We start from the raw sequence: 27,538 nt of genomic DNA on the forward strand, positions 1-27,538 counted from the left end.
ACTGTAAGGAGCCTACCCCAGCTGACCTGAGGCCAGGATTGGATAAAGCAGTTTTAGGTCAATAGATTTTCATTTTGGCGCTGGTAATACATACAAATATCCATAAATCTGCCCTAAAAATGTACATATGTCAGACATATCTGAGACATGGTGATTAATCATGAGTAATTCTTTTGAAAACCGTGATTAATCTGATTACAATTTTTAATCATTTGCCAGCCCAAATTACAATTGGAATGGACTTCCTTAACTCAACAATTGGAAAACTGTAAAATGTGGGGTGAAACAAGGTTGAGTGGGAATCACCTGCTGTGGTCTGCGTGGTCATGGCACGGAGAGGAGTGACTAAAGAAAAAACAGCGGACAAAATTTTGTGAATCAGGCAAATGTTCATATATACAGTAAGTAGCACAGTCACATGACAGTGCATACCAGGAGTGGGCGGGGCTTGACGATAACGCAATATTGTCCAGGTTCTCTGTACCCCAACCCATTCTGTATGAATCTGTCTCGTTTTCCCTCGCAAAAGCAGAAATCTTTATGGGAAAAAGTCAGAGAATTAAACATTTGACATGAATGAAATCATACATTTGAGGAAAAAAATAAACTATTTCTGATTTCATGTAATCCCTTGGATGGACAGGATGTGTTGTGATAAAAATACATTAAGAACACAGTTGGACTCACACGTGTATTAATAACTTAACAAGATGCGCAACATATTGTACGCTAATCGAATAATGTATATAAACTGAGGCAAAGGTTTGGCATAAATTTTCAAATTAACCAAAAAAAACATGTGGGAGTTTCCACTGTACATCAATAGTTGTCATTTTACGAGAAAAGGCTTAATTTTACCAGAACCAGATGTAACATCACAAGACAAAAATCCTAAAGTTTTTTAGGAAAAAGTTGCTATTTTTCATGAAATGACAGTGAGGATAAAATCATAAGATTATGAGGAACGAGTTGTAATTTTATGTGAAAAAAGTCACATTTTTAGCACAATAAACTGCAAATGTCAATAGTCTTGATTTTCGACTAAAAGACTACCAAAGGAAGTCAAAGCATGACAAACTGAATTTACCCAAAAAAAGGTGAAATGAAATTTTCCTTCAGTCATTGTGTACCTGACAGTTTAGCATCTCCTCCATGGTGCTTTGGTGTTTATGGTAGTAGTTCCTGCGGGTGGGTGTGAATGACCTCTCTGAACTGGAGCAACAACAAATACACCAGCGGTCGACAGATCAAGTCCAAATCCTGAGACATTTTACTCTCGCTAAAGCTGGCTTTACCTGACGGTGTGCGCTCCCTCCTGGCTGAAGCAGAGGTAGCTCATGCTATCCAGGTATTGTCCTGGGAGAGAATCGTCTCCAAGCTCCCTGAGGTCCTCGGCTCGTAAATACTCCCCTCCGTCCCCTGTCATGGTGTCGTCTCCTAAAATATATATATATATATATATATATATATATATTACACACAAAAAGGTCACATTTTGGATTTTTAAGAAGACAAGACGCAAAAACCTGGAACCAAGTCCTGAGATACAAAGATTAGCTCAATCTGTACCCAAGGATTTCCCTCAGGGAAAGGAGTCCAGTCTACATCTAAGGTCACTGACTAAACGTCCAGGTCTTGCAGCTATAAAGCAAGCCCGGGAGTGAAGACTCAGACAAAGCACTCTGGTTGAGGGACTCCAGTATTCCCTAGACATACCCAGTGGTACTTTTTCCTCCCATTTTCCTCAGGGACTTGTTTACCAATGGAGTCCACTGTCAGGTGATCACTTCACATCTTGCAGACATAAAGTAAGACTGGGACTACTGGGACTTGAAAGAAACTAGGACTTGTGTCTTTGGATGAACATTGTCATCTTGGTCATGAGTTTGCCAAACATAAAGCAACACTAGGACCAAAGACTTGGACCTTGTCCATCTAAGTATCTGGAATGCCAACACTGGTTCAGGGACTCCATTACCCCCCATGGTTGACTCAGACAAACCAATCAGTACTCAAGGATTTTCCTCAGGCACTTCTTACAAATTGAGTCCAACATCAGGTGATCAGTCCATGTCTTGCAGCCATAAAGCAAGACTGGGAACACCATAACTCAAAAGAGACTTGGACCTTTGTCTTTGGAAGACGAATTAGTCCCCATGTCTGACGGACCCATCGGTATCAGAGAATCTTCCAAAGGGACTTCTTACTCAATGAATCCAGTCTCAGATGTCTCAGATGAAACCAGGACGTAAAAGAGACATGGACCTTTGTCTTTGTGTCTAAATGGAGCGCCAAACGCACAGATCCACAGCGGATATCGACGAGTTCGGAGCGAAGGCTGGAAGGCCGGAAGGCTGGAGAAACATACCTTCTTCATCGGAAACATCCAGTACTTCAGTCATTGTTTCTGGAACATTCAGTTTGTGTTTTTCTGTCACCGTCTGATATGGAGAACAAAAACAAACACATAGAACATGAATCTCATCATATTAGATTTTGTGGCGCACCGTTGTCATGGTGACGATCTCCTCCGTGACAACCCGCAGCGTGTCCACGACAGAGATGTATCCTAGCCTTTGAGCGATACCCAGGGCCGTGTTACCATTCTGGTAGAATGGCAAGAAGAAGAAAGACACTTAGTTACGGTTATGTATTATATATCAAATATTGATATAGTACATGTCCATGTGGGAACATACCACGGTGATAGCGTTGGGCTTGGCGCCATATTGCAATAGGATGTTGATGATGTGCGTGTTCCCCTGCTGGGCCGCCTGGTGAAGTGGGGTGTATCCATTCTGTTAAGAAAATGACAAAAAAATAGGAATTTATTCATCTTTGATACAGATTTACAATTTTGGGTAATGTGGGTGTCAACATTGCTGTTATTTGACAGGGTGACACTCTCTGCTGCTGAATTGGTGGAATAGCCATCAGGTTTTACGTAGCGCTTTTCTACTACGCAAAGACGCTGATTAATAATAATGAGTCACATTTCACAAAAAAATAGAAAATGTGACAAATGTTATGAGACAAAAGTGTGACTTTTAAGTCAGCAAAAAAACCCTCAAATATTACATGGAGACCCCAGCAGTCATGCTGCAGGTCCGTCAAGGGACACGTACACATGAAGAGATGCAACTCGAGGAACAGCTTCATTACATCTCCACACCGGGAGCCGCTTCCCCTAACCTGCGGTCTTCTTAAGTTTGATGACCAACCACAACTTTACTGGGCCTGCAAGGCATGGTTCACTTGCTCCAAAAGAAACTTCTACCTCAAGGCAAGTGAAGAGTTAGATTTCCTGGCTAAATGGCTTGGACCTCAGTAAGCAGGGCAACAGCTTCAGAGCCACATCCATCCAGGTCTTATACGGAGCACGTGAGATCATTGGTGCATGCTTTGCTTTAAAAAACCTGAGAACTTCAGGAAGATTGTCAACCATAGCACGTAGCATGAGTCCCACCCTAACCATACTGCAGTGCGGCCACTGCATTTTGGACTCGGGCCTTCCGTAAAATGATGCACCAATTGCACTTACCATAGTAAAGTAAAATTACATAAAAGACCAAAATATTTTTTTGAAGCAAAACTAATTTGTAGGACTATGTTAAAAGTATAACTTACCTTGGTCTTCACTGTCACACTAGCACCATTTTGAAGCAGGAAGTTGACCATCTTTGCGTTGCCATAATGACAGGCAACAATTAACGGCGTGTAGCCCAGCTGGACACAGAATGACAAATTCCACACAATGAAAAACAGAACTGTTAAATAAAAACGGTCTTTTTCTTCCTACTTTTGTCTGCTGGTTGAGGTTTGCTCCGTTTCTGGCAAGGATTTCTGCAACGGCTACTTTGTCATCTTGTGCTGCCAAATGCAAGGCAGTAAGGCCACACTAGAAGCACAATAATACACAATAATAATAAATACACAATAGTAGTGATCATGATGATGAATTTCACAATAAGAATAATACCCACACAATGACATTTCTGTAGAAATTCTTTGTGAACTGTTTTTGTGAACATGAATGTGAAGTATCTGCCAAGCTGTTGCTCTTGCTGGGAAAGGGGCATTAATGTCGGACTTGCTGCTGCTGTAAGTCCCCTTTAACATCAAAAGGAATGCTAGCATTGGGCTGTCAAATGAATGCATTCATTGCAATTCATTATTTAAGGTCTTTAACTTTACAGTTTCTGTATTCGAGTTGCCTTGTTCGAAAATCCGGAAAATGAGGATTCATTTAGTGAGTTGTGATTTTGGTGGAGGAACCTCAGCACGTTTAGCTGAGATTAAAGAAGACAGCACTAGTTATGATAAACCCTTGTAATATAGTATTTGTTGTCAAAGTAGTATGATGTATTGTCTTACAATGACGTGAGTAGCGGTACCTTAGTGGGGGTGTTGACGTGAGCTCCATTGCTAAGCAACAAGGCGGTCATGTCAGCCTGGCCGTCCTCTGAGGCCAAGTGGAGAGGAGTGACTTCCTGTTTGGTGACCACGTTGGTGTCGGCACTGTGCTTCAGCAGCGCTGAGGCCACTTCCATTTGGTTCTTCTTGGATGCAATGTGGAGCGGAGTGTAGCCGTTCTGACACATCAATCACAAAAAAATAATGAGTAGAAATAACCATGACGATGAAAATAGTGGAATTATGGATCCATTTTTCCATTTTAGTTTTAGGAGAATCTTGCTACAACATGTTCAGGAGGCTCATCTATAAAAAATGTGTTTGGAAATCTGACTAAAAGTCTGGGTGTACAGGAAACCCAAAATGTGTGTACGGACAATATTCAGACCTAAATAAAGAGGCGTATGCACACATTCACACAAGTTGTGGTCCAGGGTGGACCCCGCCTCTCACCCCAAGACAGCTGGGATAGGCTCCAGCACCCCCGCGACCCTCGTGAGGATAAGCGGTAGAAAATGAATGAATGAATGAACTTTCTGATTGATAATTGTTTTTCTCAGCTTGCTCCGTGGTATAAAATAATCACAGAATGCAGAAGTAGACTGGACATGTGTGTTAGCTCTACCATAACCATTACCATACCATGACCTCTGACCTTGGCAACAGCATGGGGGTTTGCTCCTTTTTCCAGAAGAAGCAGGGCCACATTTTGGTTATCGTAATGTGCTGCGACGTGAAGCGGTGTTAGGCCATTCTGTGATATATAAACATATAAAAATAAACTGTTAAGAAAACTGCACACGTATAGTATATGCAGACTCACGCACGCACGCGCACGCACGCACACGCACGCACGCACACGCACGCACAGGTGGACACAATGACAGGATGATGTCTTGTTGTGGCTGACAGCAGACAGCATCTTATGCGGCATGCAAAACTGCATTTTCATCTTCATTATCCAATTATGTGTAACTATCTATAGAAACTATAGAAATGAAGGTAATCAAGGCATAGCCACGTTGGTTTCTAATGGATCCACGACCATCATGACATCAGAATGAGATGCTAGCAATGTCTTAATACAACAAAAATGTCTTATTAAATCTTTATTCTCATAAAACTGAAACAATGTTTTCTCATAAAGTTAAGTTTAAAGTTAACTTTAAATGTAGGAAAAATTGCAAACAGCTGAAAGCAGATGCAAACCTTTCCTGCGGCATCGGGTGGTGCACGACGCTGAAGCAGAAGTTTGGCTACATCCAGGCTTCCGTACTTTGAGGCAACATGCAGGGGAGTAAATCCTTTCTGCGCAAAGAAAAACAAGGAACAAATATGATGATGATGATGAATTTTGGCTAAAAACGTCAATCCTCCCACCTTTGTGGCAAGAGAGTGCGAAGCCCCGGCCTCCAGCAGGATGGACGCCGTCTCCATTTGGCCCTCCTTGGCAGCGATGTGAAGTGGGGTGTAGCCGTTGGCCGTGGCTGCGTCAGGGTGAGCCATGTGTTGCAAAAGCAGTTGGACGATCTCTGTTTTGCCCAGACGGGCGGCGATGTGGAGGGGAGTTTGCTCCTCCTGACAAAAAAATAAAGTGGTCCAATTTCATGTCTGGAAATTATGACATATTAGGCTATCATCTTAAACCTGTTTTTATCCTGCCGTAGAAGTTTAAAAATGATAAATGACAGTTATTGTCGTGAACTTAAAACATCATTGTCTTACAGTCATTTTTATTCTTGGAAAAGTACTACTTATTTGATGATATGAGCACCATGTTATCATATTACTTACTTATTACGTACTTACTAAGTATATTTACAATATTTTTATAACATTTTTTGGCAAATGAAAAAAAAATTGGCTTTTTTGTGAAATTTTAACTAACACCAAGTCTGTTACGTGACAACTTTTTTGCACTAAAATTGCAACCTTTTTCCATCTATCCATCTACTTCCACTTGCAGGGGCAGCAGCCTGAGCAGGGAAGCCCAAACTTCCCCCTTCCTGGCTACTTCCTCCAGCTGCTCATCAGCATTCCCATGCTAGTTGACATACATAGTCTCTCCAACCTGTCCTGGGGTTTGCCCGAGGCCTCCTATCGGTCAGACTTTCCCTGAGCACTTCCCGAGGGAGGTGTACCAGAGGCATCCTGATCCAAATCACCTCATTTGGCTGCTCTTCGACTGTTGATGTTGTGGAACATTTCCAATCGCCAACATAAAGCCTTGATCGAAGAATCCCGAATTACCGTAATTTCCGGTGTAGAAGCCGCTACTTTTCTTGTCAGCAAAGCATTTAATTGGTTATTGGTGGCAGGGCACTGCAGTGCTGCCCAGAGGGAGGCTAACATCACTGCAGCGCTGCAGCAGCAATAAACAATGAAATACTGTGCTTGGACAAAATGCAGTATGGAAGCTAACTTTGTAGAATACTCACCCTCGCCCTGGCATCCACCATGGCTCCGTTCCTGAGCAGGCAGCGAACCACCTCCACCTGACCTGCCCTGGCGGCCATGTGTAGCGATGTTTCTCCGCGCTACGCCAAAATCAACACACAAAGCTCTATATGATATATAATCATACAAAAGAATCATGATAATACAAGGCTTACAATGTTACTCCTATCTGGCGAGGCTCCGTTTTGTAGCAGGAGCAAGACGATGTTAAGGTGCCCCATGAAGGCGGCCACGTGGATGGGCGTCAATCCAGACTGTTCACAAGAACAATAAACATTTATTCCCCCTCATTCATGCAACATTCATCATGTTGTATACAGTTAGACGACATCAGAGAGAAGTCACTGCTCTCTTATCACCGCCACCGATCAACTCATTGGGGCACGGCTCAGCTGACCATAACATCGTGTTTTGTATAACTATAACAATAGCTATTTTTAGATACTGTATTCACATCTACCAACTTCATCATCCTGAAATTACAAAAACAACATTTTTGTAATTGTGACTTTGTTCCATTATATCATATCACTTTTTTGTTGAAAAAGTGTCACTATATTCTCAGTATATTTTGATTTGAATCCCGTGATTCAAATCAAAAGAAGTTACCTCGGTAATGGCCTGGATGGAGGCTCCATATTTGACCAGTAACTCCATAACTTTGACTCTGTTCTTCTTACAGGCGATGTGAAGTGGCGTAAAACCATTCTGTGGACAAAAACAAAGTAGACGTCACATGCAAACTAAATTATAAAAAGAATTCTCAAAGTACCAAAGCTCGAGCGTTGGGGTTGGCCCTCTTGTCCAGAAGAAGCTTGGTGACTCTGTAGTGTCCACAGTGCGCCGCTACGTGAAGCGCCGTCAGATAGTCTAAAGTCACGTCGCCAATGGGCGCTTTGTGTTCCAAAAGGTGTTTGACGCATTCGGCGTGGTCACCTTGCGCCGCCATGTGGAGAGGAGACAGGCCGTTCTGACAATAAATAAAAACAGTCAAATTACAAAATGTTTTTTTACAAAAATATTTCTACACTAACACTTTCATTCTTGTTAGAAAAGTTACATTTTTTTATTTTCATACATGGTACACAACTTAGAAAGTATAAACCACTTTTGTACAACTTTATACGAACAATGTTAAACTGTTTAGACTTTATTCTTATAAAAGGACACAGTTTGTTCTGCAGAACCTTATCTTGGCTAATTCTCGAAATGTATCGACTTTTTAAACTGCATAATCTTACAATTTGTGATATTTTGACTTTATTCATGTAAAATTTGATTTTGCTTCATTGTATGATTTTATACTGAATGCTTAACTCATTCAATCCCAACCATATTTCCTTTAGCATTTTAGACGAGTTTGACTGATCTTTCGAGGTACACACAATATTGTTTTCTATAGCCACATAAACTTGGAACCTACCAAAAGAAAGATTACACTCCCAGACAAAAAGTTTGTTTCTATCTTTTCCCGTTCTTTAGTAATCAGCAGTAGAATATATGTAAGTTTCAGGAAAATATCAGCTCCCGAGTAGAAAAGTGAAAAAACTATTTTTTTGTTGAAAAGATACATTTCACACATAACTCTCACTTTGAGAGAAATATTTATTGCTTTGTGACAATGCAAATATCTAAACAACTATACCACAACATAAACAACACAAAAAAACAAACTACCGTTCCGAAAATGTAAACCATTTTTTTTCTAATATTAAAATGCTACCTTGGTTCTGGCCAGCAGAGGAGCTCCTCTCTCCAGTAGCAACTCCACGGTGACGTCGTGTCCACTGCGAGCTGCACAGTGGAGAGGAGTAAGGCCATCCTGCAAAGCACATTTAGGAAATATGTACATTTATTTATATTACATGTTAATAAATAATGTTATTCTTAGAGTCCTCACCCTTGTTTTAGCATCAATCTGACAGCCGCGATCCAACAGTAAGCAGACCATATTGGTGTTGCCTCGCTTGGATGCCACATGAAGAGGGGTGATGCCATTCTGCCAGGAAGAAAAAAGACAGAATTATACATACAGTAACTATATACGTATATATATATATATAATCATATAATACCATATTATATATATAATAACGATGGCCCTGTGTGAAAACGTGGTTGGTGGTGGTAGTGTGATGGTCTGTTTTGCTGCCCCTGACCATCACACTACCACCACCAACCATGACTTCTGCTGTCTACCAAAAAATTCCAAAAGACAATGTCCAACTATCTATTGGTGACGTCCAGCTGAAACACAACTTGGGTTCTGCAGCAGGACAATGATCCAAAACACAGCAGCATGTCCACCTCTGAATGGCTGAAGAAAAACCAAATGAAGACTTTGGAGTAGCCTAGTCCAAGTCCTGACCCAAAACCTATTGAGATGCTGTGGCATGACCTTAAAAAGGTGTTTCAGGCTGGCAAAGCTTCCAATGTGGCTGAATGACAACAATTTTGCAAAATGAGTGGGCCAACATTCCTCCACAGCGCTGCTAGAGACTCATTGCAAGTTATCACTCACGCTTGATTGCAGTTGTTGTTGCTGAGGGTGGGCCAACCACTTTTTAGCTTTGGGGGCTATCCCTTTTTCACACAGGCCATGCAGCTTTTTCTCCCTAATAGATAGATTTTACCCTTGCGAGGAAGTCCACAGCGGCCCCTCGGTTCAGCAGGAGCGTGGCCACATTGACGTTCCCGTAGTGGGCGGCGATATGTAGCGGCGTGAATCCACTCTAGAGCATGAAAGACAAAAAAAGTATAATACAAACAACAGATTGCTTTTACTTACTTTACTTGCTTTGACTTGTGTTTTTGATCTCATTAGCTCACAGCATGCAGAGGTCAACTAAAAACCACAAGAAAGAAATACAAGAAATACCAAGAGTGAACAGCAACATGGAGACTTTCATGCAGGTTGTCAGGCTTCAAATTAGAGATGGAAAAACACAATGCAGGGAAATGACATAGTTGCCGTTGGGATGCGCATGAAGGAATCCCTCCGGGAAATTGTATGAATGCTGAGAAATACAAGTATAGGTTCGTATCTAAACATGTTGGGAATACAGCAAATATATTTCATTCAAATATGTTTGTGGGGGATACAATTATTTTAAAAAGTAAGTTGGTTTTTGATGTTGATTAAATGTACTTTTGTATGAATGCTAACAGCCAGGAGGTTATTAAGGGGAAAGTCAAAAACAATTGCAAGATCCCTTGACTGCCAGGGCCCACAAAAAGGTCATTTACAATAAAATGATGAATGAATGAACAGGGGCGGGGGGGCAAAGGGATCGGCCTTTGTGATCAGCATTGAAAGCCACCTATACCGATGGCATCCCTACTAAAAATGTGTGCATTTGAGGTCAAGGTCGAGGGAAATAATAAAACCCTTGCATTATTTTCATCAGGTTTTCAAATTTGGATGACATTTTGGAAGTACAAAACTGTTGTAGCAAATGTAGCTGTAGTGTTGATCAACCTTCATTTTAAAGGGATTACCTGTTGACATAAACATAAAAAATGCCTTTTATTTTGCCAAAATACCTTCATATGATGGCTAAAAAATCATTTGAATAATTGTATTGTCTCAGCATATACACAATTAGAGTACAAGCAGTATTACTCTTTTTTTCACTTTTGAATAGAAACCAAAAGAAACATCATTAGGAATTCAGCATTAGTAGCAATGGCAGTTAGGTCGGTATGAAAAAAGTTAGCTTTGAAGTAGTTGTGAAATATCTGTCTTACCTTGCCATTCTGTAAGTATTGGTCCGATTTAACGTGAAAAAAGTGTTTACAAAAACTTTGCACAGTCAAAAAACAGAGTGCTGCAACTGAAACCAGTGTCCATGCATGTCACTTTTTTAAAGCCCATGCAATTGGATTATGTATTCATATAACTAGTGACGTGCGGTCAGGAGAGGCAGGTGAGGCAAATAATAATAACATCAAATAAATATGAATATTTCTCCATTGAACTGTATCATACACATATTTTCTGTATGGTTCCAATCATTTTCAACATTCTCCTAAGGAAACATTTCCTGATGGAATTCAGGGCAGAAACCTCTAGCGTCTGAGTCGCATCCTGGTGCCTGACAGTTCGAGTCTGTCGGCACGTTGCCAAGAACATACCATCATTCCCGCTGTATTAGCTGCTACTCTTTCCTTCAACTTTGAACCCTGCAACTTGTACAGCCATGTGGGTCATGAGCGCCCTTTCATGGCAGCCGTGAACTGCCAATGAACTGCTTTGCTGGGAGTAATGCATTATGGGAAGCTTGTTGGGAGTTTTCTCCTAGCTCCCGTCTGTCCTCATAGACTCTTGTGGCCACAATGGGCTCTATTTTGGTAGACCAGGTGCAGGCACCGTGCCAACTGGGTGAGGATTTTGTGAGCAGCGCAGTACGGTGCAGGGCACCCCCACTCCGGTCCCTCCCATCAGGGCAAGGTGATTGTCACTGCCGTCCTTCCGTAGAGAGGAAACTCCATCTATATATTTTTTGACCAGTAAAATATTTGTATACTGAAAAAATGGATTTAATTGCCAAGATGGAAGTGTTCAGACTTTTACATCAAAGTATCAGAGCTTTTCCTGGCGAAAGATAGGGTACATTTACTTAATATACAGAAAATAGGTAAGGACACAAATGTTTTTAATACAAAAAAAATACATGTAATTAAGAAGTATTTAAAAGTATTTGAAAGCGTTGTTTTTTTCACCAAAGTGAACTATTCCCTTCTTTTTGTTGTTATCATCTTAATGTGCAACCTGTATTCATACAGGTTTCTCATTCCCTACAAAGACAACCTCCAAAAGAGACAGTGCCTCACCAGCCAGGAACCTCACCACCCGTCACTGTATGGTAACAGTAACAGTAGCAGTAACTGTAACGGTAACAGTATAACAGACAGTATTTTCAACAGCATGCATATTTCATCGAAAAAATGCAGTACTGAAGACAAAGGGCTTCCACAAAACTACATATAATCTAAAAAGTATTGCGATAAATCTACTACAAATACAGAGAGCATGCAACATATGTAGTAAGTGAATTAAAAGTTGATATTTAGTAAGGCTGCGTGTTTTTCTTGTCAACAATCAACTGTGAGGATTGAAAAACAAAGACTATGAAAACAAGTCATACAGTAGAGTGGCTTGGCCATTCCTCTCAGCCATGCAATACAGGCCTACATGTGATGATTCGTATGTAATACAGAGCTATGAAATGCAGTTTCACAAAGACTTTGCAATAAGAGAGCCGTCATATACCTCTGTAGTTCTATTGACCATCATCTGAAGCAGGAGAAACCATGGAGGGAAATATCAGAACATATAAACTTGATTTTTAAAAAATCCAGCCCCCCAAAGTCACTAATTTCACTTCGCCATATGAAATATGGTATGCACGTGTATTGGTGATAATACACTCAGTTTTTTTTACTGACTTGAGTTCCTATAAGTCACTCTTCGCCAAACACAAATGGGCAACAAGTTCCACCCATTGCCCTGATTGAAACCACCTACTTATTCCATTTAATCAAATGCTGCACGGTTGTAACTAAAATTATTGACTCAACACCACAGGAGGAAAGAAATCGAAGGTAAGTCTATTTGGTCTTGGAGCAACTGGAGTGGTTACATAGTATGTTACATAGTATGTTACATAGTATGTTACATAGTATGTTACATAGTATGTTACATAGTATGCAATGAATGAAAAATGTTATTTTGGCCCCTAAACATGAGGCTGGAGAACTAGTTTACAGGATGGCGTGCCAGGGAGGAAATATACTATGCATGGCTGACACCATACCCTCAGCACTGGACTGGCGCGGTCATAATGGCCCAATTGTAGCGTGCACTGGGATGTTGTAAGGCTGATAAGGAGGAATCTCTTTATTGCAAAAACAAGAAAGGTTAGCATAGCAAATACTTTGTTTATGTGAATGCAGTGGAAACAAATTATTTCAGACATATTGGTCATTCCAGGAACTTTTTAAACATTCAGCCACCCAGCTGGTTTCACTACACAACATGAATTAATTGATAGATGCCTCAGTATCAAGAACCCATACCTAAAAACGTATGGGAACATATAGCCATTTCTTTAAAAAAAAAAAAAAACCATGCACTGTGCAACTTTTTCATAATCCAGCCCCCAAAGCCAGAGATTTGCTAGGCAGGTCTATCACAAGTAAACACACAAAACAGTCCCAAGAACCCATGTTTGAAACCACACAGTTTTCACATCATTTAGGCTTTTTTGAGTGTCCTTCATAAGCAAACTTGTCCTGAAGATCTTGTCCAATTGCTACAGGGTTTGAATCACAACTAATAGACGGTGGGGCCGAAGATACTGCCATTAGCAGTATCATCATAAAACACAAAACTGTCACACAGGTGGAAAAGGAACACTTACCTTTGACTGGACATCGGCGTTATGGTCATTCTGGAGGAGGAGGGCTGCCGATTTGGTGTCGTCTTTGCGGGCGGCAATGTGCAAGGCGGGCAAACGGACCTTGCCTTTGGTGTCGTTCTCCAATAAAATGGAAACCACCTGGTTGTGGCCCTGCTGAAGGGCGATGGCCAGGGGGGTGAAGCCATCCTAAGTGACGGAGGACAAAGAAGCTTAAGTACTCTTGGGACAGGTTTCAACCCAAACTTACTTCTGTATTAAGCTAACATTTTAGCCATTGAATCCATTGAATTCTCTCTCAATGACCACCTTCTCCAGTTCCGACGTAGAAAGACGTAATGCAGTGTTTTCAAACTCATTTAATTTTCAAATGCACTGGAAGTTTCAACCTTGAGGCATCTGATTTCCTAGCAGGTCTTCTTACTTGTACTAATTAGTGCTGTGACTAATTAGTGCATTTTCTGAGCTTGTCATTTGTTGGTTGGCTGAAAGCACTGACTATGTTAGAAAGCCCCCAACTATAAGCCCCCAACTTTGCAGGTGTGAGTAAATTTATGCTTTCAGGAATACTGTGTTTGTACGGTCCTTGAACACACCATGTGTGATGTAGATTGAGGCTTGTTTTGGTGACTTTGTCCAACGTTGCTCAGACAGGTGTGTTTTCTATTCTTCCTTTGGGCTCATCCTTGTTCACGAACGTTAATGTTGTGCATGAATGCACACAGGTTAGGTTTGATAATGTTCCATCTGTGACGCATAATCTCATGCTATATGTGCTTGAACTGTATTGGCTCAGTAATAAGCCTCTTATTGAATTCATTTCCTAATTGATTTCTGTACATTATGTGCCATGGTTTTAATAACGTAGAATCATTACGTTTGCGTGTAACTAGTTGCATTTCACTGATTATTTCCGTGTTGTTGCAGGCCAAAGCATAGCAACAGAGCATAACGATCACATGTGCCACATGACTTTTAGTCAGTTGTCTGAAGGGCTTCGTGAACCACAACTGTAGGGGCATGCCGGAGTTGTGAATCTCTCCAGGGCGTGCAAGGTTTCAGTTCCAGTTTGAAGGAGATGTGGCGCCACCTCCACTGTGTCATGGTTCTACTGGACTTGAATGTCAAATCCCAGGACACAGGGACACAACTCCTGAGGACCCTCGCCTCCGATTAGGCCATCAGGAGACACCCTCTAAAAACTTGGGGGCTGTGACGAGAAATGATGTCTGAACTGCTTTTCCAGACGTCCCAGAATTTCCATCAGAGTCACAGCAAGGAACCGTACCAAACCCAACTTTCTAAAGGACTCCTCACCTCTGTAGCGGTGCTCTGGTTCCCCCCATTTTCCAGAAGGTATCGCACCACATCCAGGTGATTCTCCTGGGCGGCCATGTAGAGTGGAGTGAATCCATTCTGCACACACAAACAAACAATGCATGTTAACAAAAAAAAAACCTAGATCTGAAGAACTGAAGAACCGGGTCCATGTTGACTCCACCTGAGATTGTGTGTTGATGTCGGCGCCTTGCTTGACCAGAATCTTCACCACCTCGGCCTGACCCGCTAGCGAGGAGATGTGTAGTGCTGTATTCCCTTTCTAAATTCATGTCAAAACAGCAAAAAGCATATTGCTTAGAGTAAGATGCAAATAGAATCCCTTTCTTCCATGTTGGTGTAGAAGTCAGACATTTTGGCTTAAATTTAAGTCATTTTGGCTATTTCTCGCTGACAGTTGACAGTTGCACTCTTACACATCCAGCAACACATGAAGTCAGTTTTACTGTGCAACACAAAATTGCCTGGGAACGTCATCACGAGTAGACGTACGGAAAAGTTTCAAGGACCCATGCCCGAAAACTTAGAGGTGGTTTTATTTTCATTAGAATCTGACATTTTAGGGTCATTTTGGTAATTTCTTTCCAAAAATTGTTCTGCTATGATCTTTTTTTTTTTTTTTAATATAACTATTTTATTTTAGACTTTTTCCATTAACATCCCTATATTACATAACGGATCTGCTATGATCTAAAGTGAAAATGATCTGCTACGTATTAAAGGAACCATCCATCCATCTTCTGTGCCGCGTATCCCCACCAGGGTATGCTGGAGCCGATCCCAGCTGACTTCAGGCAAGAATTACATAAACCAGTGTTAGGTCAATAGATTTTCAGAGATGTGTGCCATATCTTTATTTGATTAAAATTTTGGTGCTGTTAATACATACAAATGTACATAATCCTTCCCTATGATTTGTCTTTCTTTCGCTACGATAAAATACGGTAAAAATTTGAGACATAGTGAGACATGGTGATTAATCATGATTAATTAATTAGAAAACTGTGATTAATCTGATTTTTTAAAGGTATCAATTGACAGCCCTAGTAAAAATATTATGCAAATAAAGTCATAAAATTACAAGGAAAAAAAAATCAAAAACAGAAAACAAGTGTCATGCAAGGGGAAAAATGTATATTAATAATATGATTTGTCATTGATGAAACAAAGTTGATAAGCAGGCTGTTTTTTTTCATCTCTGCATGTCTACATGTTCGGTTCGGGTTAGAAAATGTAAACGTGTCCTTTGATATTTTTTTAGTATGCAGCCCTCTGTGGAAGATTTGGGACATCCCTGATGTAATGGCTTGCCTGGCCCTTGACCAGGATTAGTGACATTTGATTGGCCCCCATCATTAACCCTGATCTACGTGATTCCCAACTTCAGTCTCTACTTGCATGAAGACTGGTGTTTTCCTTACCTTTGTGGCAGAATTCAGCGCAACTCCCCTGTCCAGCAGCTGCTGAACCAGATCTACATGGCCCTCCTTGGCTGCGAGGTGCAGTGCATTGAGACCATTCTGGAATACAAAAGAAAGAGAATAGTTAAGTACGACTTATCTTATTGTTACTATACAGGGTTAGATTACTTCATTTAGTTATTTTTGTAACATGACAAGAATTTCCATGAGATTTTTTTTTTTTTTTTTTAAATAATAATAGTAACTGTCACGTTCTGCTGGGATGCAGAGACTGAAGCACATAGTTGATAAAAACTACAGTATAGCTATTGGCAGGGCACCAAACATATACAAATTCTACACATACGTACTTGTGTGCAAAAAATAGCATGGAAGCTACAATAACAAATCCACTCTTAGTGTGTAGCAGTGGTTATATGTTTTTTTTCCACAACTATTTGCTGGGGTGTCATTGCAGTTAGAGCTGGTCAATGCGTTATGCTGATGGAAAAGCTCATCGAGTGAAGCAGGAAAACTGTTGAAAGTCAAACAACGCAAATGAGTGAGTGTGCAACCTGTCAAAACCTACATTCACTGATGCAGAAAAGAAAATACACGGGTTCAACAATCACACTAACCAACATACCAAAAGAGAATAGCACACCAAAAAATACAAGACCAGAGACAGAAGGCAAAACCCTGCAACACAATAGCAGCTTTATTCAATAGCAAACCCCCAGGAAACATTATCACAAAACAAGAAAGAAAAGCCATCACATCACCCAAAAAGACAAAATCATCCTCATAATACCCACACTTACATGAAATACATTACACGACTGTAGAGTCACGGTGTATACTAAATGATTGTTGTCAACGTGCTGTGACAACTCAGTGGGCACTCAGCCAGGTGGGGCTTGCACACGAATCAGAGAAGAGACGCTCACGGTAGCCTTTATTTTACTTTAGCTTTCTTCATTGTACTTTGGGGTATCCATTATGTAAAGCACGGTCAAGTGTGTGGCATGCACTCAAAGAAATAATTTGTTGGGTGAACGTAATAAAATTATGGAAAGAATTTCCATCCAATTAAAATGCTGTCATTTAATGAGATACAATTTTGTTGAACCAACTAATTGCAAATATGTTGAGTGAACATGTTTAACATGTTTAAATCCAACTTAATTTGTATAGGTTGTTTTCACATATCTACTAAGGCTACTAAGGCTACTTATTTTCCTTTGGTTCCATTCATTTCTATATGATTATGGGTATCTTATTTATACAGGGTAGGTACAGCTACAATTTTAAAAGGTAAAATATCACCAGTTATTTAATCCTGACTTGACAAAACTTAAAGTTCAGTCAACAAAAAGTTAAACTGAGACAAAACTTTTTAAAAGGAAAATAAACTCCAAAAAGACCACAAAACAGACTTGATTTGTAAAATGACTGTATTCTTCAAAACAGGCAAACAATGACGCATAAAAAAAGCATATCTTGACTTGATTGCCACTAAATGTATGAACTTAAAGTACTCTGTCATGAACCTGAGACTGGCTGAGATTGCCCTCTTTACAGTAACTCTTTGGTTTGATGAAGCTGAAGAAGCAGTCCCTTTCAGGTGGATGGCAGATGGAGGTGAACTTGAACAGGAGACCCTTTTAGTTTGTGACACAGGACATCTTAATGGTATCAAGTTCCTGGGATAAATTGAGACAAGAGTGAGTGAAGGACAGGTCAGCTTAGTTTAGTCACCAACAATCAAAGCAACACATGTCAAAGGTTCATAAAAAGCTGACATAATCATAATCATGCGTTTTTTATTAGTTATGAACTTTTCCTCAGTTTGACATATTTCTTAAATAAATTATATGAACGCTGTTCTATAAAAATTTAAATATAAATGTTAATTACTTGTTAACATGTTAACTACATAAGTAACAGTACTTGAAGAATGAGCTTTACTGCTTTGAAAAATATTTCATATTTGTTGCAATAATTGGGATTATACAAATAACTGCCTAAAGAAACATCACCATAAAAATAGCCTAGCATGACCACATTAGCCTAGCATGACTTCAGCCTAGCATGACCACTTTAGCCTAGCATGACCACTTTAGCTTCAGCCGTTTTTAACCTTAAATGTAATTGACCAGTTAATTTTTCCAGGCATGTGAACAGCACATTGTGTTACAATAGTTCATTTTTCCACCTACCAATAAAGTTACTTTAACTGGGCTAGTGTGTGTTGTCTACGTGGTGTTTAACAATGGGCAGCAATTTAGTTTTAGCTAAAAGGTAACAACACAAAAACTAGCAGTCATAAGTATCTAAAATACAATAAAAACGAAAGAAAGAAAGATCACAGAATTAAAGGGGAAAGTGAACTTACCAACTGAGATCTTTCTCCACCAGGGATGGTTTAACTTTTGATGGATGCAAGAAGATTGTCGTGAGGCAGTATAAGCTAACTCCCCAACTCTCTACTATGGCGCTTCTCCACCGGAAGCTACCTTAGCTGATGAATAGGGCCTGTCACGTGTTGCTGCCACCTTCTGTTCTGGAGAGGTATTGCAAATGGGATCCAATCTGAACCCATTCGGTTGTGCTGACATAAATCGATCAAGTAGTTTTAAGGATTTTGCTTGTCATGTTAAAACTACATGATTGAAAAATGTCTAAGCACTAAACATGAATAAATATAGCAGAAACTACATGTTACACTTTTGTTGATAAAGCAGACACCCATGTTGCTTTTTTGGAGTGTTTATCACCCAGGTCATAAATGTGAATTTACAGAAGTCATAGGCCATCAGCCAGCTGATATATTCTCTGAAACTTGGTCGTTAAAAAAGAACAGAACAGATACTCAGACAGAATAGAACAGAGCAAAAAATGCAACATAATCTACAAATTCCCGTGCAAATTATGCAGGAAGGCTAAACCGGATGACATTTAAAACTTAAATTGTAGGGCTGTCAATTGATTCAAATTGATTTAATCATAATTAATCACATGTCCATAGTTAACTTGGAATGAATCACAGATAGACGTTTGTATGTACAATAAGCCTTCGTACCTTTTGAAAGATCATCTCAAAGTGTTTAATACACATGTCTTAAATATTGTGGTTGTTCTAAGCAACTCAACACAAAATGAGCCTCAATATTCATTCATTCATCCACAATTTGGAGTGGCCAATTAACCGAGCCTGCATGGTTTTGGAATGGGGGAGGAAACCACATTCCCCGGAGAAAATCCACGCATGCACGGGGAGGACACAAAATATAATTGTGACTAAGATTATGAATATAGGTTTGCAAAAACACCCACCAACTAAGTGAAATGAAAAGAGTATTAGAAAAATTAGAATTAGGGTCGTGGGTTCGAGCCCCATGTTGGGCATAAACTTGGGAATAAACTCCTCCTGTGTTGGGAAGACCACCAACTTGTTCCTGCTCTTTTCTGTGTTGCGGATGGAGTGCATCTGACTCCCAGGAAAAATAGAATAACTGTATTTTCCTAGGCCTGGTTTAAGGAGGTAACACTCACACAAAAAAACACTTGTGAGGTTGAACTGCAAGCGCTAACTCGTCAGGGGTGCCGCCATAAACTATAAGTGTTATTTATGCAAATTTACCATTTGCTTTGAAAACTTGAACAATGTAGAACATAACTCCAAACAATATACAACCTATTTAAGCTAAGTTGATGAATCACCCTTTAAAGGTGACTTTTACCTTCATTTGACTGTTGCCAAAGACCACCCCCACCACCTTCCTGTTTTCTGTCACACCAAGAAGCACGTTTTCAGTGAAGGTAAAAGTAACCTTAAATGTACCAGGATACTGTATATTTACACCCATTATTCATTTAGAAATGCACATGTTCACATTTGCTATTTGACTTTATTCATGTTATCGGTGACAAACTAAAAAATACAAACTAAAACAAATCTTCAAATTTGAGTTTTTCCAGCCACAAAAGGCCTATTTTTCTGAAATATTGGTCATAAATTTGTCTTAATCTCCTTTGCGTAGATAATCCAGGTGTAGCACATCAAGATGCTGATGAGACAGCAGGATTATTGCCATTTGAAAATGTGCAGTTTTACTGTATTGTACCTTTTGTATTCATCTATACAGGACCGTAGTATGTCATGTTCATTTCTACCTGATTGCAAGTGTTGATGTCGACGCCCCCTTTTAGATATTCCAGAACCTTGTCGATGTTTCCTGCTCTCGCAGCTCGCAGGAAGCTGGTGTTACTGTCGGACTGCAACAGAGAGAAAACACACAAAACACATGATGAAATGTTCTGTTATCCAGTGTCATGTCCTGCTGCTTGTAACCTTTATTTTTATTTTTAGCACAGCTCAGACTGAAAAGTGAGGTTTGACTTCCAAGTGTGAGCTAAAATTAGAAAGCCCATGAACAGCACTCATGTCTAAAAATGGCTGCATCATCACTGACGTAGCAATCGACAAATAACTTGTACAGGTTATTGCCTGTAATATCATGACTTTAGTCAAATTACAATGCTTTTCGTCTACTAGTATTTATGTATATCATATATTTTGAGAAATTTAAAAGTGAGTGGGAATGGTTGTTTGTCTATATGTGCCCTGTGATTGGCTGCCGACCAGTCCAGGGCGGACCCCGCCTCTCGCCTCTGGCAGTCTGCTGGGATAGGCTCCAGCATACCAGTGACCCGAGTGAGGATAAGCAGCATAGAAAATGGATGGATGGATGGATGATGGATTTGATAAAGTTGCGTATTTATTATAATACATCAAGACTGTACTATAATTGATAACCAAAGTTGTGATTTTACAGAAACTCAAATATTACATGGGTAAACACATACTAGCTCGTACAATCTGCAGGGAAGAAGTTGTTATTTTTTACAAGAATTAAGTATATGATTATTATTACTTCATATTAATATTACTTAATAACTTCATATTACATTGAGAATATTTTGGCAAATTAGTTAAAAAATATAGAAATTCTAATTTAAAAGTACAACATAATATTTTACTGAAATAGTTTATAATGTGTACAATAATTACAATAATTCAGAATATAAGGTGCTATTTTGCGTAAACCAAAAGTCCCAATACTGTACACGCTATATTCCAGGATGTAGATAAAACAATCCACAGGGCAAATATATGCAATATTACAAGTTTGCATACTTTTGGGTGTATGTTTTTGTTCCAGTGTTTTGCTATCAGATGCATATTTTGACTAGTTTGTGTTTTTATTCTTTTTTAAAAATTCCCCCAAGAAATACTCCCATCCTTTTTAGTTGCCATGGCAATAGTGGAATCCCATCTGAGCTGCAGGAACGTCCCATAGTGCCACAACCCCCGGATTACAAACACTCTAATCCAGGATTTTGTCAATCCCAGGCAACCGTCATACAGCACCAAAACCAAAAACGATATAGATTTTATTTTAGACCAAGTGGCCACCATTGTACAGAACAATTACTGGATAGCTTGAAGCACCAACCACGTTAAACCCCACCAAATGCTAAATCATCCCCACCGGGACAAATATTTGCCTTAAATTGTATAAGCAGCTAGCAGTCAGCTAGCTAGGAGATTAGATGGGAAAAACAGATAAGAGCATGGAAAAGTAAATCTCTGCCATAAATGGGGGAGGGGGTAGAGAGTGAGGATGAGGATCTCGTCACAGCTTTTAGTGGCAAAACACAAGTTACCCTGACTTTGTACCTGGTAAATATTGTAGTATCTAATCTATAATAAAATATATGTATAAATTAGGTCATTTATGTAACGACATAGAGCATGACTTCCTTTTTGTGATGTATGGTGGAAGGCCGTGACCAATAATGAGTAACAAGTTACGACTTTTACTATCAAAATAATTGGTGGCTCTACATAAAAAACTCGGTCTCAAGTAAGAAACTCAAGAATCTTTGACTTTGCAGTCGGCCTTTAAAACGGCATAGCGCTGCTTTAATATCAATAGCTGAATATTGATATGAATTGATATTATATTGATAAATAGATGACGTCCTTCTCAACAGCAGAGCACAGATCGTATGGCGCAGCGGTCTCCTATCATTCTGAGCCCATCGGCCATCTTGTGTTCTGTCAAAGTGTCAAACCCCTGACAGATGGGGGGGGGGGGCTGCTCACACTGCTGCTCACACTGACTCCAGTGCAGCTCCGGTCCTAATCCAGCCCACACACAGCGACAACAATACCTTCTCAACACACTACAGCTGCAGAGTTAAAGGTGGAATGCCTTCTCAGCCAGAAAAGGGTGGAGTGGAATGAGGTTCTGCCCCAGGTGGAGGAAAGAGTAGAGAGTAGAGCCACTTCGTCTTCACATCAAGAGGACCAGTTGAGGTGGCTCAGACATCTAGAGCCTCTCTGGTGAGGTGTTCCTGGCATTCCCAGCCAGGAGAAGGCCTTTACATTTATGGACTAATTCCATTACTAATTCACTTTTATGGGGGGGGGGTACTAACTATACCAAATGACTTGTTTTAAGTAATTTTCCAAACACTTATCATTATAGTCAAATGACTTTTGTAGCTAGTTGCCGCGCACTACGTATCAGCTTAGCACCGTTGCTTGTTTTACTATCAAAGTTTTCTACTTCCTGTTATTTAGGATCCCATTCATTTTGGCTCAATAGGCCTTTAAGGCAGCTTTTTTTGTACAAAGAAGGTCCCGCCCTGTGTAGGCTCCCGCATGGCAGTTTGCTTAAGTTACCATCTTGGGTTTTCGCTTCTGTTTGGACACTCTTATTTTGTTTGGAACTTCCTGCTTTGCCTCGTCTTCCTTTGTTGCCCTCATCACCCCCAAATGTCCCTAATTTCTCCTGTTTGTATTTAGTTCAGGTGTGTGCTTCCCCTGCCTGGGATCATTATCATTTATCCTGCTGCTGCTATTATTATGTATATGTATATATATATTTATATATGTATACATATTTGACCTGCATTTGGTTCTGTTCTCTGCATCCTGGGTCGCAACACAAAGCCAACGATGCACAACCGTGACAAAGAACTTTTGTATCTTCCCACTCTCTTCCTATCAGTTCAGCGCTGTTTGTGCTTTTATGATGCAATTTTTCTGCTTCCTGTTTTCGTATGGTCCCATTCCTTTTGGCTTGGAGTCTTGGCAGCTTTTTGTGGACAAAGGACTTTCATAGCTTCCTGCGCTAGCTGCAAGCTTGTCGCCATTAATTTAGCTGTTTCATTATGGTACGTTTTCTACTTCATTTTCTACGTAACCATTCTTTTTGGCTTGATAGGACCGTCAGCAGCTTTTTTTGTGGTCAAGGACTATTTTTTCTTTTTAATTACCGTTTTCACACAGAGTGAAGATAACGTCCAGCTTTCTAGCTAGGTGCCATATCTTGTCAGTGTCATTGTGATGTAAGGTGATTTGGTGGACAGACAGTAGTTGTGATGCACGGTGATGATGATGATGATGGTGATGACAACAGGACGTGGGATGAAGTCACCACACAAAAAAAGACAGGCGGTGGGCGGTGGTTGGTGGATGCTTTCTCTCCTAACTACCTTGCGCTTTGCCTGTTCCCGGGAACGCCGCCGTCTCTCTTTGGCTTTTTCCAGAGCCTTCAAATCGGCAGGTTGATCCATCTCAGACCTGGCCTTCTTAATGTGGGCGGCAGCGTGCGCCATGGCTGCGGCTAAAACTAAGCGCTAACGCTCCACTCCAAATGGAAAAGGAATTGAAATAACCCTAAAACCTCAGCGTGCCAGCATCTCAGTTGCCCGATGGAGTGCAGAGAAGAGGTAGCAGGCGTCGCTTTTAAAGCAAGCGACGTGCTCCTGGGTGAGGGAGAGGATGGTGGTGTTAGAGGAGGGAGGGAGGGAGGGAGGGAGGGAGGAAGGAAGGGAGGGAGGGAACGGGGAGTGTGCCGGAATAAACATGCAAGAGACAGGAGGGGGACATCTGCAGTGGTCCTTTAAAAAGACACGCACACATGGGAGATACCACTTTAGCATAAAACAAAGGGGTGGGCACAGTGATGGACGGGAAAGGTGTGCTTTGCTTTTGAGTGGTGAAAATAATTGTAAAAATCAATGAAATAATCTAAAACAAAAGAATGAAATAAAAACTATTTCATATAATAACAAAATAAAAGATAGATGTACAGTTAGAAATAGTAAAAGAAAATAAAAGTTAACTATAAATGAAAGCTAAAGCTATTAAAGCTATGAAGTATCTGTAAATCCTACTACATGAAATAAACATGCGAATAAAGTTACGTATTTTACCTGACTATGCAGCGATCGAAGTCACGTGCAAGTAAGTCAAACTATATTAGTACCACTCAAGGCAATTCGACGAGAGCGAGATGAGATTTTAACATTATCATTCATTAAGAAAAATACAATGAAAAAAATATTTCACAACACCAACATACACTGGTCAAAATGTCCATCTCGCCCATTTTTGATGATGGTGACACCATCTACAGGATGGCGTCTCAGTCCACTCTCAAGAAGCTAACCCTTCTCCGCCACTCCGCCATCCGTTTTGCTACTAGCGCCCCTTCCACCACTCACCACTGTGAACTACATAAGTTGGTAGACTGGACATCACTCCCTACCAGACGGCTCCATCGCTGGCTGCAGCTCATCTAATGTTATCGTTATAACTCATATGTTATAACTCATCTACAAAAGCATACTTGGCATCACACCTTTCTATCTCTCTTTTCTCTTACATCTTTCTCACTCTGCTCTTAATCTAAGGTCCAGTAATCACATCAAACTCTCCATCCCCAAAGTTCGTACCGTCTTTGGATGCAGCGCTTTCCGGTTTGCCGCAGCTAATGACTGGAATACTCCACAAAACTCCCTAAAACTTTCAGCCTTCACATCGCTCTCTGCCTTGAAACAAAACTTGCAACGAATGACATCTGACCCGTGCACTTGCTGACCGGGCCTGTTGCCGTAGCCCTGAAGAAACTGCAGGTGTGTCGCCCAGTTAGTGGGGACCACCCTTCTTAATCAGGAGGGTGTGAGCCACTACATTTGCTGGTGTAGGCTCATTCATATCAACTGCTAACAGAGCATACACAACGTGGATGGACTTCTGAAGTGTTTGATAATCCATTTAAAGAGCAGAGATGGGAGATTGAACTGGCCTTGATTGGCATGCCCTATTGCAACCCCAATTGGGGCAAATTGGTGCTCCGTTTTAATTAGGGATGAGCGAGTACACCACTACTGTATCTGTCCACCTATCCAAATGATCTGTATCTGGGGCATAAACCAGAAGTGGGTGCAATTTTCTCAAAAACGGGATGGACATGAACCAAAAGTGGGCGTGGTTTACATAATTGGAAGTCTGAAATATACATGGATTGATGAGAAATTGATGCTGCAGGGGTGGAGCTTGCTCTGTCTTACGTAGTGAGATCTAAAACGATGTTCCTTATCTTCTGTTAGCCTGGCTAAAAGAGGAGGTGTGCTTACATTTTATTGCTCCTCTTTATTCGTAAAATGAAGTGGTTTAGCTTACGATTCTTCAGGTAAATGTAAGTCATTGATAAGACTAATAATAATAATCTGTTATGAGCTGTTCAGTTTTGCAAATTTTAAAATGTTCTCCATTGCCAACATGTGATGGGAGAACTTTGCGAGGCGCTGGCCAAGATAAAATATGGAAGCTATTTTATCTTCATGAAAATATGGCCAATGTTAAATAAACAAACTATTCCAAGGTGTTTTTACTCACTGTTTTTGTCTCTCCCATGGCGGTTATGGTTTTTTTCCACAGCATTTTAAAATATCATATGCATGTGTTTATAACGAGTATCCGACTCATCCGATCCTCCACGTAGTAAAAACAATTATTGCTGTCATTTGAAAATAAATGAGTTCCCCGATTTTTGTGATTCTTAACTCTAATTGAAAAACTTTTCTGATTTCCAGGTCAGTAATCGTCGTCTGAAGTACACTGCCCTCCAGAAGTACACTGCCCTCCAGAAGTACACTGCCCTCCAGAAGTACACTGCCCTCCAGAAGTACACTGCCCTCCAGAAGTACACTGCCCTCCAGAAGTACATTGCCCTCCAGAAGTACACTGCCCTCCAGAAGTATTGGAACAAAGAGTTGAATATCTTTTTTTATGAATATCTTTATTTTTGCTGTAGACTGGAAGATTTGGGTTTGACGTCAAATGATGCATATGAGACAGTTCAGCTTTTATTTCCAGGTCTGAACCCACCCCATTTTTGTGTTACTAAAGGTTTTGGAACATGTGACTGGCAGGTGTGTTTCCTATTACATGACTTATTCGATCAATAAATACCTTTTTTATTTAGTTTCTGTGGTGTGCCTTGGGCCAATGACAAATGAGCCACAGGTCGCACTTTGGGTACCCCTCTTTTTGTGGCTCATGGTGGGGGTTGACACGTGCCGTCAGCTCTGTGAGGAAACCATAACTTTATTTGGCTTGCTGTTGCAGGCAAGTGATGGCGATTAAAAGGATGCGGCTGAAGCTGGTCGATCACTGCAGCTCATAGATTTTCTTGGAGGTGCACTCTGCGTAACGCTTGTTGCTCGCTGGACGAGCTGAGCCGGTGTGGCATACGCTGGCCCTCCGGTCGGGTCTTGGGGACTGGGCTCAGAACTAGGGCTGGTGGGATGCCTGCCTGGAGAAAGGCGAGGCATACGGACGTGTTCAGTGCATAAAATGTGGGCCTGTTGGTCCCTCTGTGGTAGCGGAGAGCATTGATGTGATCACGCATTTATTTTTCATAATATTTCCTCAGCTTGTAGGAATTTAACCACCTGTTGTTCTCTTGCAGCAACACCAATTTCTTCTGGTTCTCCTCTTGGTATCGGACCTGGGTTTGATGCACAGACCAGGCACAATCACATTATTCATGCATGTGCCTTGTTCCGTGTCCTCCATCTTCAATCTCAATAAAGTGGATTATTTGCTTCAGTATCTTCCTTGAAAGCTTGTAGTAGTGGTCCGTTTTGAAGGAGCCGCATTTGTTGTTTTAATTGTCAATTCCTCTCCATCACTGCTCTGAGGGATTGTTGTGTGTGTTGCTACGCTAATTTGCCAGTTGTGGGTTGTGTTCCTTCTCCCTCCATGCAATAAACCTCATGTTTCTGGTGCCTCCTCTGCATCGGACGGGCTTTTCTGGTTGAGAAGGTATTGTTGTTGCTGTGTCACATTTTGCTGAGTAACTGCTTTTTGTTTATGTTCCAGCTAGGCACCGTTAGCTTGCCTTGCTCGCGGTGATCGGTACGACTAACTAAGGTACTAACTGAGGTACTCGCTCAGTGCAACCAATTTGTGCCATGCGCCTGACAAGATTCAAGCCGTTGTTGTCTGCAAGCTTGGTCTACTATTCTCGTGATCAAGAACTGCAGCTTGAAAATCTTAAAAATGGTCCAAAACGTCAGTAGTGGAGCTCTCTTCCTGTTCATGAAATCCAAACAGCAAAATGTTTCTAATGTAGCATTTTTTAC

At 40.7% G+C, this 27,538-nt stretch overlaps 1 protein-coding gene and 1 long non-coding RNA gene across 11 annotated transcripts in view; both read right to left on the reverse strand.

The window, feature by feature from the left end:
- The window catches only part of ank2b (ankyrin 2b, neuronal), a 41,731-nt gene that overhangs the window by 12,703 nt on the left and 1,490 nt on the right, over nucleotides 1–27,538 (reverse strand). For 3 of the 10 annotated variants that reach the window (XM_058078113.1, XM_058078112.1, XM_058078107.1), the window contains exons 1-27: nucleotides 23,597–26,154; nucleotides 20,204–20,305; nucleotides 16,049–16,147; nucleotides 14,791–14,889; nucleotides 14,607–14,705; nucleotides 13,293–13,478; nucleotides 12,143–12,166; nucleotides 9,504–9,602; nucleotides 8,771–8,869; nucleotides 8,594–8,692; nucleotides 7,643–7,840; nucleotides 7,480–7,578; nucleotides 7,026–7,124; nucleotides 6,852–6,950; nucleotides 5,794–5,991; nucleotides 5,623–5,721; nucleotides 5,069–5,167; nucleotides 4,395–4,592; nucleotides 3,800–3,898; nucleotides 3,628–3,726; nucleotides 2,700–2,798; nucleotides 2,508–2,606; nucleotides 2,369–2,441; nucleotides 1,296–1,437; nucleotides 1,131–1,212; nucleotides 433–536; nucleotides 307–345 (exon numbers count right to left, since the gene is read on the reverse strand). In XM_058078113.1, the coding sequence (XP_057934096.1) occupies nucleotides 307–345; nucleotides 433–536; nucleotides 1,131–1,212; nucleotides 1,296–1,437; nucleotides 2,369–2,441; nucleotides 2,508–2,606; nucleotides 2,700–2,798; nucleotides 3,628–3,726; nucleotides 3,800–3,898; nucleotides 4,395–4,592; nucleotides 5,069–5,167; nucleotides 5,623–5,721; nucleotides 5,794–5,991; nucleotides 6,852–6,950; nucleotides 7,026–7,124; nucleotides 7,480–7,578; nucleotides 7,643–7,840; nucleotides 8,594–8,692; nucleotides 8,771–8,869; nucleotides 9,504–9,602; nucleotides 12,143–12,166; nucleotides 13,293–13,478; nucleotides 14,607–14,705; nucleotides 14,791–14,889; nucleotides 16,049–16,147; nucleotides 20,204–20,305; nucleotides 23,597–23,719 (2,954 nt within the window). In that variant the 5' untranslated portion in view covers nucleotides 23,720–26,154. Of the gene's footprint in view, nucleotides 1–306; nucleotides 346–432; nucleotides 537–1,130; nucleotides 1,213–1,295; nucleotides 1,438–2,368; nucleotides 2,442–2,507; nucleotides 2,607–2,699; nucleotides 2,799–3,627; nucleotides 3,727–3,799; nucleotides 3,899–4,394; nucleotides 4,593–5,068; nucleotides 5,168–5,622; nucleotides 5,722–5,793; nucleotides 5,992–6,851; nucleotides 6,951–7,025; nucleotides 7,125–7,479; nucleotides 7,579–7,642; nucleotides 7,841–8,593; nucleotides 8,693–8,770; nucleotides 8,870–9,503; nucleotides 9,603–12,142; nucleotides 12,167–13,292; nucleotides 13,479–14,606; nucleotides 14,706–14,790; nucleotides 14,890–16,048; nucleotides 16,148–20,203; nucleotides 20,306–23,596; nucleotides 26,155–27,538 lie in introns of those variants that run through there. The other 7 variants (XM_058078115.1, XM_058078114.1, XM_058078109.1 and 4 more) reach the window with 5 other exon arrangements.
- LOC131132543 (uncharacterized) lies at nucleotides 16,725–20,197 on the reverse strand. The gene is made up of 2 exons (XR_009130383.1): nucleotides 18,423–20,197; nucleotides 16,725–17,730 (listed from the first exon to the last, which is right to left on the reverse strand). It is a non-coding gene; the product is annotated as an uncharacterized LOC131132543 (long non-coding RNA).

This window comes from Doryrhamphus excisus, chromosome 7, assembly GCF_030265055.1.
Source record: "Doryrhamphus excisus isolate RoL2022-K1 chromosome 7, RoL_Dexc_1.0, whole genome shotgun sequence".
Lineage (NCBI taxonomy): Eukaryota > Metazoa > Chordata > Actinopteri > Syngnathiformes > Syngnathidae > Doryrhamphus > Doryrhamphus excisus.